Source organism: Elephas maximus, chromosome 24, assembly GCF_024166365.1.
Source record: "Elephas maximus indicus isolate mEleMax1 chromosome 24, mEleMax1 primary haplotype, whole genome shotgun sequence".
NCBI lineage: Eukaryota > Metazoa > Chordata > Mammalia > Proboscidea > Elephantidae > Elephas > Elephas maximus.
The window spans coordinates 19,607,258-19,622,910 of record NC_064842.1 but is presented as its reverse complement, the minus strand read 5'-3'; the positions used below and the strand labels follow the sequence as shown (position 1 = coordinate 19,622,910).

The 15,653-nt window shown below is 37.4% G+C and overlaps 1 protein-coding gene across 1 annotated transcript in view; it reads left to right on the top strand.

Annotated features, from left to right (window-relative positions):
* Nucleotides 1–15,653, top strand: part of CATSPERE (catsper channel auxiliary subunit epsilon) — a 165,102-nt gene that overhangs the window by 39,008 nt on the left and 110,441 nt on the right. The window contains exon 4 of the mRNA XM_049867930.1: nucleotides 4,089–4,581. Within this exon, the coding sequence (XP_049723887.1) occupies nucleotides 4,089–4,581 (493 nt within the window). The remainder of the gene's footprint in view (nucleotides 1–4,088; nucleotides 4,582–15,653) is intronic.

Below are 15,653 nucleotides of genomic sequence, written 5' to 3'. Positions count from 1 at the left end.
CGGGCACCATCTAGTTCTTCTGGCCTCATGGTAGATGAGGCCATGGTTCATGTAGACTATTAGTCCTGTAGACTTGTCTGATTTATTTTTATTTTTTACTGTGCTTTAGATGAAGATTTACAGAACAAATTAGTTTCTCATTGAACAATTAATGCACATATTGTTTTGTGACAATTGTTGCCAACCCCATGATGTGTCAATACTCTCCCCTTCTCAATCTTGTTGTTTTTCTTGTTGTTGGGTGCTGTCGAGTCGGTTCCAACTCATAGTGACCCAATGTACAACGGAACGAAGCACTGCCCAGTGCTATGCCATCTTCTCAATTGTTGTTGTGCTTGAGCCCACTATTGCAGACACTTTGTCAGTCCATCTCATTAGGGTCTTCCTCTTTTTTGCTGATCCTTTACTTTACCAAGCCTGATGTCCTTCTCCAGGAACTGGTCCCTCCTGATTACATGTCCAAAGTATGTGAGACGTAGTCGTGCTATCTTTGCTTCTAAGGATTCTGGCTGTATTTCTTCCAAGACAGATTTGTTCATTCTTTTGACAGTCCATGATATGTTCAATATTTTTTGCCAACAGCATAATTCAAAGGTGTCAATTCTTCTTTGGTCTTCCTTGTTCATTGTCCAGCTTTCACATGATTGAAAATATCATGACTTGGGTCAGGCACACCATAGTCTTCAAGGTGACATCTTTTTAACACTTTGAAGAGGTCTTTTGCAGCAGATTTGCCCAGTGCAGTGTATTGTTTGATTTCTTGACTGCTGTTTCCACGGCTGTTGATTGTGGGTCCAAGTAAAATGAAATCCTTGACGACTTTGATCTTTTCTCTGTTTATCATGGTGTTGCTTATTGGTACAGTTGTGAGGATTTTTGTTCTCTTTAAGTTGAAGTGTAATCCATACCGAAGGCTATAGTCTTTGATCTTTGTCATTAAGCACTTCAAGTCCCCTTCACTTTCAGCAAGCAAGGTTGTGTAATCTGCATAACACAGGTTGTGAATGAGTCTTCCTCCAATTCTGATGCCCTGTTCTTCTTCATATAGTCCAGCTTCTCGGATTATTTACTCAGTGTACAGATGGAATAAGTACAGTGAAAGGATGCAAGCTTCATGCACACCTTTCTTGATTTTAAACTACACAGCATCCCCTTGTTCTGTTCAAACGACTGCCTCTGTACAGGTTCCTCATGAGCATAATTAAGTGTTCTGGAATTCCCATTCTTCACAATGTTATTCATAATTTGTTATGGTCCGCATAGTCAAATATCTTTGCATAATCAATAATGTGTTTACAAGTAGATATCTTTCCGGGATTCTCTGCTTTCAGCCAGGATCCATCTGACATCAGCAATGCTATCTCTTGTTCCACGTCCTCTTCTGAATCTGGCTTGGATTTCTGGCAGTTCCCTGTCGATGTACTGCTTCAGCCACTTTCGAATGATCTTCAGCAAAATTTTACTTGCGTGTGATATTAAGGATATTGTTCTTTAATTTCAGCATTTGATTGAATCACTTTTCTTTGAAATAGATGTAATTATGGATCTCTTCCAGTCAGTTGGAAACCCTGGTGTCATAGTGGTTAAGTGCTATGGCTGCTAACCAAAGGGTCAGCAGTTCAAATCCCCCAGGTGCTCCTTGGAAACTCTTTGGGGCAGTTCTACTCTGTCCTATAGGGTTGCTATGAGTCGGAATCAACTCGACGGCACTGGGTTTTTTTCTGGGGTCCAGTCTGTTGTCCAGGTAGCTGTCTTCCCAATTTCTTAGCATGTTTCAATGCTGCATTCAGTTGTTGAAACATCTCAATTGGTATTCCATCAATTCCTGGAGCCTTGTTTTTCACCAGTGCCTTCAGTGCAGCTTGGAGACCTCTCCCTTCAGTACCATTGGTTCCTGATCATAAGCTACCTCCTGAAATGGTTGAGTATCGATCAACTCTTTTTGTACAGTGACTCTGTATTCCTTCCATCTTCTTTTGATGCTTCCTGCATAGTTTAATATTTTCCCCATGGAATCCTTCAGTATTGCAACTTGAGGCTTGAATTTTTTCCTCACTTCTTTTAGCTTGAGAAATGCCAAGTATGTTCTTCCCTTTTGGTTTTCTAATCCCAGGTCTTTGCACATGTCATTATATTACTTTACTTTGTCTTCTTGAGCTGCCCTTTGAAATCTTCTGTCAGCTCTTTTGTTTCATCATTTCTTCCATTTGCTTTAGCTGCTGGACATTCAAGAGCAAGTTTCAGAGTCTCTTCTGACATCCATTTTGGTCTTTTCTTTCTTTCCTGTCTTTTTAATGACCTCTTGCTTTCTTCATGTGTGAAGTCCTTGATGTCATTCCACAACTCATCTGGCCTTCGGTCATTACTGTTCAACATGTCACATCTATTCTTGAGACAGCCTCTAGATTCAGGTGGGATATACTCAAGGTTGTACTTTGACCCTCGTGGACTTGTTCTAATTTTCATCAGCTTCAACTTGAACTGGCATATGAGTAATCGATGGTCTGTTCTGCAGTTGACCCTTGACTTTGTTCTGACTGATGATATTTAGCTTTTCCATCAACTCTTTCCACCAATGTTGATTTGATTCCTGTGTATTTCATCTGGCAAGGTCAACATATATAGTCACCATTTATGTTGTTTAAAAAGATATTTGCAATAAAGAATTGTTGGTCTTGAAAAATTCTATCGTGTGATTTCTGGCATCATTTCTATCACTAAGGCCATATTTTCCAGCTACTGATCCTTCTTCTTTGTTTCCGTCTTTTGCATTACAATCACCAATAATTATCAATGCATCCTGATTGCATGTTCAATCAATTTTGGACTGCAAAGTTAGTAAAAATATTCAGTTTCTTCATCTTTGACCTTAGTGGTTGGTGCATAAATTTGAATAATGATTGTATTAACTGGCCTTCCTTGTAGGCATATGGATATTGTCCTATTACTGACAGCATTGTGGAAACCCTGGTGGCATAATGTTTAAGAGTTACAGCTGCTAACCAAAAGGTCAGCAGTTTGAAGCCACCAGGCGCTCCTTGGAAACCATATGGGGCAGCTCTACTCTGTTCTATAGGGTGGGTATGAGTCAGAATAGACTCCATGGCAACAGGTTTGGTACGGGTTGACAGCATTCTACTTCAGGATGGATCTTGAAATGTTCTTTTTGAGGGTAAATGCGATGCCATGCCTCTTCAAGTTGTTATTCCTGGCATAGTAGACCATATGATTGTCTTATTCAAAATGGCCAATACCAGTTCATTTCAGCACACTAATGCCTAGGATAAGGATGTTTATGCATTCCATTTCATTTTTGATGATTTCCGCTTTCCTAGATTCATACTTTATACATTCTAGGTTCCTATTATTAGTAGGTGTTTGCAGCTGTTTCTTCTCATTTTGAGTCATGCACAACAGCAAATGAAGGTCCCGATAGCTTGACTCCATCCATGTCATTAAAGTCGACTCTACTTTGAGGAGGCAGCTTTTTCCCAGTCGTATTTAGAGTGCCTTCCAACCTGAGGGTTTCATCTTCTGGCACTACATCAGGCAATGTTCCACTGATATTCATAAGGTTTTTGCTGGCTAATTTTTTTCAGAAGTAGACCTCCAGGTCCTTCTTCCTAGTCTGTCTTAGTCTGGAAGCTCAGCTGAAACCAGTCTGCCTTGGGTAACCCTGCTGGTATTTGAAATACTAGTGGCATAGCTTCCAGCATTACAGCAACATGCAAACCCCTACAGTATGACAAACTGACAGACGTGGGGAGGGGGGGAAGTGAGGCAATAGATAATGTATAAAAACTACATATTAAAAAAAGGCAGTCTAAGAATGTTTGCTTGGGAATATGAAGACATTTCATAAGAAAGAGCTGTAAGTGTCAAGATTGTTTTCTTTTGCAGGCAAGAATGAAGAATGAGGAGAAATGGGAGCAGCAATAGCATTTTAGTACTCATTAAAAAATTTTTTACCTGTATTTATGTTGATAAATTAATTTTTTAAAATATGCTAACTGTCAGTACAATGCATCATGTACCTGAGGAGAGAGAGATTATTTTATTTTCATTTTTTTTTATTTTTCTCTCCTTAGGGTCTGGAAAATATCAGTACCAATGAGAAAAGATGATATGCTACAGAGTATTATGGGAAACAAAGTGGCTTTTCAAGATTGTTTTGTTGCAGATTTTTTTTTTCTGCTGGTGTTTCCTTTGGTGATCGCACCTGAGATTCCTGGATATTTACCGCTCTCTACACCAAGTGGTAGTCAATTAATAGTTGACTGGGATGCTTGTGCTCCTTCAACTATTGTTGTGGTAGCTGAAATGGAGACCTTTCAAACAAATGATTCATTCCTTACTTGGACAAAAATCAGAGTGCCTCCAGGCATTCTGAATGATGATGAAAGACACAGTGTAACAGATATGTGCCTATCAGAGGGTAGAATATTTTTTATAATAAATGGTATTCTTTACCTAAAAGATTTTTATAAATTTACAAGACTAGGAAGAAATGACAATCTTCCTGATGGTGGAATTATTGGTACTACATCAAGAAGATGGTGTTGGGTTAACTATTTATTCAAGGTTAGTAAAAGGTTACATAAATGTATGTTACACCTAAACATTTAAATATGTTGACTATACCATTTATTCAGTAATATATTGCAGACTATACTATAGAGCTTTTGCACACTTATTTAAGGCTGAAAAATCTCTTTCAGTTGCAGTATCTCTTTTTGGTGTGTCTTATCTTTTTTTTTTTAATCCTCATTTTGTTCATGCATCGTTTTCCTTATTTCTTTAGATCTTTTCCTATGTTTTCCCTTAGTTCTTTGATTATATTTAACATTGTTGTATTATAGTCTTCCATTCTGTTCATTATTTAGGAATCACACTCCCTTCATCATGTTCATTTCAATAGGCCATGATTTCTTTTATCTTTGTGTCTCTTATAATTTTTTGATGAGGCACTGGAATTTTTGAGGGTATTAGCTTTCTCAGTTCTCCCAGTAGTTGCTGTTCTTGCCCACACTATTTTCTATGAGAAAATCTTAGGTAAGTAGAGCCTTCAGCCTTTGCTTACCACTTCCTCTCCTTCTCTGTGATATCTCCTTCTCCTTCCCTGATTTAATTAGGATTAGAAAGTTCCAGATCTCAGATTTCAACTTTCAGTGTCTTCTAAACACACCAGAGAACACACAGTGATCAGTCTGTCCATCAGAGGGTGCAGCCACTCAGGTGAGATATCAAGCACTAATCAATTTTCCTACTAAGGAGCACAGTCCCCTCCCCCCCGCCAAGTTATTACTCCTTCCTCAGCTGTGTTTCTGCAACCATGTTTTCAGTCAGAAAGCTCACACCCAGTGAGCTGGGTGTTGCCATTTGGTTCTGCCCAAGGCAAAAGAAAAAAAAATCAAAAGTGCATCACTGAGCCGTGGGGCAATTTCTGGTAGCCTAATATACAAGTATATTACACGTAGGGGAAGAGGGACAGAAAAAAGTCTTTGAAAATTAATAGCAAAAATTTTCCAAATTTCATTAAAACTAAAAACTACAGATCCAAGAAAGCCAATAAACCCAAGCACAAGAAACATGAAGAAAAACCTATACCAAAAAAAGGGCACATAATAATCAAATTTCTCAAATCCAGTGATAAAGAGAAAGACTTAAAAAGCAGCCAGAGGAAGGGTATATATTACATACAAAAGAATAAAGATAAGGTTGTCATCAAGCTTTTCATTGGAAACAATGCAAGTGAGAAGACAGTGAAGCATCACCTTTAAAAAAAATTTTTGTTTTAACTAGAATTCTATAGCCATGAAAATATCTTTAAAAAAAATAAAGGCAAAAGAAAGACTTTTCAGACACACAAAATTGAGATAATTTGTCACTGGCATACCCACACTGGAAGGAAGTGTTAAAGTAAGTCCTTCAAGCAGAAGAAAAATGATATAAGATGGAAATATGGATCTATACAAAGAAGTGAAAAATCAAGTGGAAATGGCAACTACAAGGTTACATATGTAAGATTTTTTAAATTACTACTTGAATCTCTTTATAAGGTAAGTGACTGTTTAAAACAAAAATAGTGACAATGTATTATAGAATTATAACATATGTAAAAATAAAATGTATTACAAAAATAGCACAAAGGACAGGAGAGAGAAGGGCAGTATAATTTTGTAATGGTTTTATATACTAGATTCAAAGTGGTATAATATAATGTGAAAGCCTATGAGAGGTTTAAGCTGTGTACTACAATCCTAAAGCAACCACTAAAATAAAAAAATAGTTGTAGCTAATAAGATGAAATGGAATCATAAAAATTCAGTTAATTCAAAATAAGAAAAAAAGGGAAACAAAAAATATGGGACAACTAGAAAACAAATAACAAGGTGATAGATTTAACCCAAACCATATAAATAATCACATTAAATGTAAATGACCTAAACACTACAATTAAAAGGCAGAGATTATAAGACTGGATTTAAAAAGCAAGGCCCTATATAGTGCATATAAGAAACAAACTTAAAATAGGAAGACAGAAATATCTTAAAAGTAAAGGATGGAGAAAGCTATACATGACAACATTAATTTTAAAAAGCTACAGTAGCTGTATTAATACTAGACAAACTAGAATTCAGAGCAAAGAATATTACCAGAGATGAAGAGGGCCATATAATAACAATATTAGGGTCACCTCATCAAGAGCACATAAAAAGGACCAATGTTTATGACTCTAAAGATAGAGCTTCAAAATACATAAAGCAAAAAGTGATGGAACTGTGAGGAGAAACAGATAAAATCCACAATTATAGTCAGATATTTCAATATTTCCTCTCAAAAATGGGTAGAACAAATAAATGAAAATCAGCAAGAGTAGGAAATACTTGCACAATACTATCGACCATCTGGATCTACCCTCACATGTCTGTCAGTTTGTCATACTGTGGGGGCTTGCATGTTGCTGTAATGCTGGAAGCTATGCCACCAATATTTTTTTTTCCATGCCACCAATATTCAGATACCAGCCAGGTCACCCACAGAGGACAGGTTTCAGCTGAGCTTCCAGACTAAGACAGACGAGGAAGAAGGACCTGGAGGTCTACTTATGAAAAAAATTAGCCAGTGAAAACCTTATGAATAGCACTGGAACATAGTCTGATATAGTACCAGAAGATGAGCCCCCCAGGTTGGATGGAACTCAAAATACAACTGGGGAAGAGCTGCCTCCTCAAAGTAGAGTCGAACTTAATGACATGGATGGAGTCAAGCTTTCAGACCTTCATTTGCTGTTGTGCATGACTCAAAATGAGAAGAAACAGCTGCAAACGTCCATTAATAATCAGAACCTGGAATGTACATAGTATAAATCTAGGAAAATTGGTAATCATCAAAAATGAAATAGAATGCATAAACATTGATATCCTAGGCATTAATAATCTCAAATGGACTGGTATTGGCCATTTTGAATCAGACAATCATTTAGTGTACTATGCCAGGAATGACAACTTGAAGAGAAATGGTGTTGCATTCATCATCAAAAAGAACATTTTAAGATCTATCCATAAATACAATGCTGTCAGTGATAGGATAATATCTATATGCCTACAAGGAAGACGAGTTAATATGACTATTATTCAAATTTATGCACTAACCACTATGGCCAAAGATGAAGAAACTGAAGATTTTTATCAGCTTCTGCAATCTGAGATTGATCAAAATGCAATCAGGATGCAGTGATAATTACTGGTGATTGGAATGTGAAAGTTGGAAACAAAGAAGAAGGATTGGTAATTGGAAAATATGGCCTTGGTGATAGAAACAATGCCAAAGACGGAATGATAGAATTTTGCAAGACCAACAACTTCTTCATTCCAAATACCTTTTTCACCAACATAAATGGTGACCATACACATGAGCCTCACCAGATGGAATACACAGGCATCAAATCGACTATATCTGTGGAAAGAGATGATGGAAAAGCTCAATGTCATCAGTCAGAACAAGGTCAGCGGCTGACTGTGGAACAGATCATCAGTTGCTCATATGCCAGTTCAAGTTGAAACTGAAGAAAATCAGGACACGTCCACAAGAGCCAAAATATGACCTTGAATATATACCACCTGAATTTAGAGACCATCTGAAGAATAGATTTGACACATTGAACACTAGTGACTGAAGACCAGATGAGTTGTGGAATGACATCAATGACATCATACATGAAGAAAGCAAGAGGTCATTGAAAAGACAGGAAAAAAAGAAAAGACCAAGATGGATGTCAGAGGAGACTCTAAAACTTGCTCTCAAATGTCGAACAGCTAAAGCAAAAGGAAGAAATAATGAGTAAAAGAACTGAACAGAGGATTTCAAAGGCCAGCTCAAGAAGACAAAGTAAAGTATTATAATGACATGTGCAAAGAGCTGGAAATAGAAAACCAAAAAGAAGGAACATGCTCAGTGTTTCTCAAGTTGAAAGAACTGAAGAAAAACTTCAAGCTTCAAGTTGCAATAGTGAAGGGTTCTATGGGGAAAATACTAAACAACACAGGAAGCATCAAAAGAAGATGGAAGGAATACACAGGGTCATTATACCAAAAAGTATTAGTCGACATTCAACCATTTCAAGGGGTGGCATATGATCAGGAACCAATGGTACTGAAGAAAGAAGTCCAAGCTGCTCTGAAGGCATTGGCGAAAAACAAGGCTCCAAGAATTGATGGAATATCCATTGAGATGTTTCAACAAACAGATGCAGTGCTGGAAGTGCTAATGCATCTATGCCAAGAAATTGGAAAGAGAGCTACCTGGCTAACTGAGTGGAAGAGATCCATATTTGTGCCCATTCCCAAGAAAGGTGATCAAACTGAATTTTTAGTCTCCTTTGTGGTTACCTTAATATTTACCCGCATTTTTCTAAGTTTAAACCTAACTTTTTTATACTGCCTTGACTTCCTCTCCATATGAAAAATCTATGACTGTATTTTTTACTTCCTCTTTATTGTTGTAATGTTATCATCTTTTACCCAATGACATCACTATTTCCCTGTTTTGAGCATTTTTTCATCTTGATTTATTTTTGTGATTTCCGTACCTAGGTTGACATCTACTTGCTCTGTCCTGAGTTCTAGTCTTGAGTTGATAGCTGATATTATTGATTTCCTAACCAGAGAACTCCCTTTAGTATTTCTGTAGTTTTGGTTTGATTTTTACAAATTCCCTGAAATTCCGTTTATCTGGAAAAGTCCTAATTTCGCCTTCATATTTGAGAGACAGTTTTGCTGTATATATGATTCTTGGCTAGCAATTTTTTCCCTTCAATGCTTTATATATGTCATCCCATTGACTACTTGCCTGCGTGGTTTCTGCTGAGGAGTCCGAGCTTATTCTTATTGATTCTCCTTTGTAGGTGACTTTTTGCTTATTCCTAGCCACCCTTAAAATTCTCTTTATCTTTGGTTTTGGCAAGTTTGATTATAATATGTCTTGGTGACTTTCTTTTGAGATCTATCTTATGTGTAGTTTGATGAACATCTTGGATAGATATCTTCTCAGGTTTCATGATATCAGGGGAGTTTTCTGACAACAAATCTTCAACAATTCTCTCTTTATTCTGTTATCCCTCCCTGTTCTGGTACTCCAATCACACGTAGGTTATTTCTCTTGATAGAGTCCCACATGATTCTTAGGGTTTCTTCATTTTTTTTTAATTCTTTTTCTGATTTTTCCTCGAATATGTTGGTGCCAAGTGTTTTATCTTCAATCTCACTAATTCTGCCTTCCGTTTCTTCAATTCTGCTCCTCTGACTTTCTATCGAGTTGTCTAATTCTGTAATTTTATTTTAATCTTCTGAATTTCTGATTGCCGCCTCTCTGTGGATTCTTGTAGCCTATTAAATTTTTCATCATGTTCTTGAATAACCTTTTTAATTTCTTCAACTGCTTTATCTGTGTGTTTCTTGGCTTGTTCTGTGTTTTGCCTGAGCTTGTTGAAGCAATCATGGTCTGCTTGTTCACGTGATTTGATATTGATTGTTTTCTCTGAGCCATCTATGAGTTATTGTATTAATTTATTTTATGTTTGCTTACCGTATCCTAGCTTCTTGCTTTGTTTTTGTTTTGATATGCCCAAATAGGCTGCTTGAGTGGGCTAGCTTGATTATTTTTGCCTTTGAAGCTCTAATGTATTGTCACCAGATGGCTAGAGCTGTTACCAGGTATATGAGCCTAGGAATCCGTTCACTTTTCTTGTATGGATTCAGCTCTGGCATCCCAGGTAGTTAGTCACCAAGTGTGTGGTACAGGCTCTGTCCTACAGTCTTAGAGGGGCAGGGATGATTGGTGTAGTTACCAGTATCTGGTTGCAACAGTGGGTCATGCTCTGAACAAGGCAGGGGGCTGAGAATTGTCCCCTGAGTGTCTGTGAGGAAAGTGCATCCCTGTTCCCTAGAGCACACAGGTGAATGGGTTCTGCAGCCAGACCATGGGCACTCAATGCTTTTGGTTGTAAGGACTGGAAGGTACCACTTATTCTTGGACCCCTGTCATGGGTGGCTAGGTGGTGTGCGTGAAGCCACCAGTCCTTAGGCCCCTGATGTGGGTAGGTGACGACCCTGTTTAAAAGGCAAAGTGGTGTCAAGCATAAAAAATCCACCTCTCCATCGCACAGCTGAAACAGTTGCAGTCTGCCTATTCTCCTGAAATAGCCCACACAGGTCCATGCAGGGGGGAAAGGTATTCAAATTCCATGGACCAGTTGTGCCTGGACAGGAGCTGCTTCTGCCCTGAGATCCCCAGGTTAGTGAAGCTGGCAGGTTGTCTTTGCCCCCAATTGTTTATTTATTCCTTCCCCAAGGTCAGGAGAATGGCTCAGGACGCACAGCAGGACCTATCTCAAGCTGAGGGAAATCGATAGCCACTGAAGCTGGCTTGGGGGATGGGGGCATGGCAAAATAAACACAATTACTTAGCTTTTGCCGAGAGCGCCATTCTTCTCTGATTCCGGAAGTATGAGTAGGCTGTGCGGCTCGCTGTCTCTCCCTGAGGAGACTGCATCTGAAACGCTACCACCAGCCCCGCCGGTGGTCACTCCAGGGGATCATGCCTGAGGGTTCCCACTGAGTCAGGTCAGGCAATTCTTCACTGCTTCTCAACCATCTCTCCCTCCTTCTGCCATTCAATCCATTTTCTCAATTTGCCTTTGATGTTCAGGGCTCCTAGCTTGTCATATACATAATTGTTTAACTTGTTTTTTCAGGTCTTTGTTGTAAGAGGGATCATCGGAAGTGTCTGACTACTCCACCATCTTGGCCCTATCTCCTGATCGAACCAAATACAGAAATTATCAAACAACATCATTAATATCACACACAAGCAAAATTTTGCTGAAGATCATTCAAAAGCAGCTGCAGCAGTATATCAACAGAGAACTGCCAGAAATTCAAGCTGGATTCCTAAGAGGACGTGGAGCCAGAGATATCATTGCTGATGTTAGATGGATCCTGGATGAAAGCAGAGAATATCAGATAGATGTTTACCTGTGTTTTATTGACTGTGCAAAGGCATTTAACAGCGTGGATCATAACAAATTATGGATAACATGGTGAAGAATGGGAATTCCAGGACACTTAATTGTGCTCATGAGAAACCGTACATAGATCAAGAGGCAGTTGTTCAGACAGAACAAGGGGATACCAAGTGATTTAAAGTCAGAAAAGGTGTGTGTCAGGGTTGTATCCTTTCACTATATCTATTCAATCTGTATGCTGAGCAAATAATACAAGAAGCTGGACTATATGAAGAAAAATGGGGCATCAGGATTGGAGGAAGACTCATTAACAACCTGTATTATGCAGATGACACAACCTTGTTTGCTGAAAGTGAAGAGGACTTGAAGCACTTACTGATGAAGATCAAACACCATAGCCTTCAGTATAGATTGCACCTCAACATAAAGAAAACAAAAATCCTCACAACTGGACCAATAAGCAACATCATGATAAATGGAGAAAAGATTGAAGTTGTCAAGGATTTCATTTTTTTTGTATCCACAATCAACGGCCATGGAAGCAGCAGTCAGGAAATCAAAAAATGCATTGCATTGGGCAAATCTCTTGCAAAGGACCTCTTTAAAGTGTTGAAAAGCAAACATATCACCTTGAAGACTAATGTACACCCTACCCAAGCCATGGTGTTTTCAATCACCTCCTATGCATGTGCAAGCTGGACAACGAATAAGGAAGACAGAAGAAGAATTGATGCCTTTGAATTGTGGTGTTGGCGAAGAATATTGAATATACCATGGACTGCCAAAGAACAAACAAATCTGTCTTGGCAGAAGTACATCCGAAATGCTCCATAGAAGCAAGGATGGTGAGACTGCGTCTTCCATAGTTTGGACATGTTATCAGGAGGGATCAGTCCCTGGAGAAGGACATCATGCTTGGTAAAGTATAGGGTCAGCAGAAAAAAGGAAGGCCCTTAACAAGATGGATTGACACAGTGGCTGCAAGAATGGACTGAAGCATAACAACAATTGTAAGGATGGTGCAGGACAGGGCCGTGTTTCATTCTGTGGTACATAGGGTCACTGTGAGTCGGAACCAACTTGGTAGCACCTAGCAACAAAAACAACATCTGGATCTAATTGACATTTATGGAAAATGCCACCCAAGAACAGCAAAATAGATATTCTTTTCAAATGCACGTGGAACATTTACCAAAATGGGCCATGTTATGAAACATAAAACAAGTCTTGATATGTTTAAAAAAATTGAAGTCATACAATGTTCTTTGACAATAATGAAATTTAATTAGAAACCAATAACAAAAAGATATTCTGAAATATCCCCAAATATTAGGAAACTAACACACTTCTAAATAACCCATGAGTAAAAAAAAAAATTTTTTTTTTTTAACCTATGAGTAAAAAACCAAATAAAAAAGCTAATTAAAAAGTATTTTGAACTGAATGGAAATAAAAGCAAAACTTGTCAAAATTTGTGGAATGCTGCCAAAGCAGTACCTAGAGGAAATTTATAGCATTTACAGCCTATATTTAAAAAGAATAAATATCTTAAATTAATAAGCTTCCACATTAAGAAACTAGAAGAAGAAGAGTATTAAACCAAAAGTAAGCAGAAGAAATAAAATAGTAAAATCATTGAGTAAATTAATAACATAGGAAACAGAAAAAAACTGCACAAATCAATGAAACCAAAAGCTAGTTCACTGAGAAGATAAAAAATTGATAAATTTTTAGCCAAAATGATCAATGTAAAAAGAAGACACAAGTTATCAATACCACAATGGAGAGAAGTGGAATCACTACAAAATCTACTGCTAATAAAAGGTTAATAAAGGAATGTTACGAGCAATTTTCAGCCAACAAATTTTTTAAAAAAAAGTGAAATGGAAAAATCTCTTGGAAGACACAAATTACCAAAGCTTACTGAAGAAGAAATACATAATATGGATACTCCTATATTAATGAAAGAAATTGATTTTATTGTTAAAAGCCTTCCAACAAAGAAAATGCTACACCAAGAGAGCTTCCCTGGTGAATTCTACCATACATTTAAGAAATAGATGATACAAATTCTAAACAAACTCTTCCAAAAAATTAGACAAGAAGAGAGTACTTCCCAATTCATCGTATGAGGCCAGTATTATCTGATACTGCAACAAGAAACACTGTAAAAGAAAATAAAACTAGGGACCAATTTCCCTCAAGACTGTAGATGTAAAATTCCAAACGAAATTTTAGCAAACCATACCCAACAATAAATAAAAAAGAAAATATATCATGATTAAGTGCGGTTCTTCTCAGGAATAAAAGGGTGGTTTACAACAGAAAAGCAATCAATATAAATATGATTTACTCTATTAACAAACTAAAAAGGAAAAACCATACGATCGTCTCAATGCATGCAAAAAAAAAAAAAGCATTTGACAACATCTTTGATAAAAAGCACTCATCAAGTTTAGGGATAAAAGTGACTTTCTTCAACTTGACAAAGGACGTTTATGGAAACCTACAGCTAGTATTGTATGTAATGATAAAAGACAGTATTTAGTCTACTCAGATTTAATATAATCATTGGCTGTGTTTATATTTAACTCTACTATTTTGGTATTTGGTTTCTACTACTTCTTTTCAACATTGTCCTGGATTTTGTTTTTCATTGTTATTGTTTTAGCATTTATAAAGATATGATTCCATTTCTTATGAGCTGTATCATTTCTGGTAAGAACTCAGTCATTATTTTTATCATTGTTCTTGTGTATATGTGTTTTTTGTTTTTTTTTACTCTAGCTGCTTTTAAGACCTTTTTTCTCTGTCTTTAGTTTTCAACAGTTTGATTTATTATGTGCCTACATGTGGTTTCTTTTGTATTTATTCTGCTTGAGGTTCTAATGAGCTTATTGGATTTCTGGACTGATGTCTTTCATAAATTTTGGATGTGCTTGGTCATTATATCTTCAAATATTTTTTTCTGTCCTATTGTCTTTTTCCTCTCCATCTAGGACTCCAGATCCACATGTATTAGACCATATGATATTGTCTCACATATTTCAGATATTCTGTTCATTTCTTCAAATTGTTTTGTTTCTTTGTATTTCAGTTTGTATGATGTCATTGTTTGGTGCTGTTGAGTCAGCTCTGACTCATAGCAACCTTATGTATAAAAGAATGAGACAGGGGGCCTTTATGACCGTTTGCAACTGAAGAAATGAGCATGAGCCACAAATTACTGTTTTTACAGGGTCTTGTATGAGATGTGTGCATTTTGGCAAGAAAAGTAGAAAATTTGAACATTTTTATGTGGTACACTTATGTACCTCTGAACTCCGAGGGACTCTGGGGTAGGATTAGTGAGACAACATATTTCCCACAGAGCTCTAAGGGTAGGTATGATGGTTCAAATTGTGCATCAACTTGACTGGGCCATAATTCTCAGTGTTTACATGTGATCATCCCCATGACGAGATCTGCTGTGAGTAGCCAATCAGTTGAAAGGGAGTTTCCTTGGGGTTGTGGCCAGCATTGAATCTAAGTGGACTCTCTGACAAGGTTTGTGGGCTTTTGCTTGCTCTGGATCCTGCAGCTGCCTCCATTTCATCTGTCCTACAGTTCTTGGGACTTGAGCTAGCAGCTTATCTGACAATCTTGGGATTTGTCCATCTTCACAGCCTGTGAACAAGAGCCCTACTCTCCAACTTGCCAATCTTTGGTTTGTCAGCCCCTGTGGGTACGTGAATCAGGAGAAGCCACTATTCTGATCCATATATTTGGGACATTCCAGCAGCTACAATCCTGTGAGCTGTTTCCTTGGTGTAAATCTTTCTCTATATATATTTCTATGCTTTACTGGTTTTGCTTCTCTAGAGAACCCAGCCTAAGACAGTAGACTTGTATAAAATAGAGGAAAAAAAAAATCCATACTACCTACCAAAAATTCAGACACACTCAATGATTTAGCTTGCTTTCATTAATGAAAACACAAGTTATGAACAAAAAATTCAAAGCAGAAAATAATTGAAGAATGAAAGTCTTGACCTTTTACATCCTTCATGTATGATGTCCTTGATGTCATCCCACGACTCTTCTTATCTTCTGTCATTAGTGTTCAGGGCATTAAATCTATTCTTGAGAT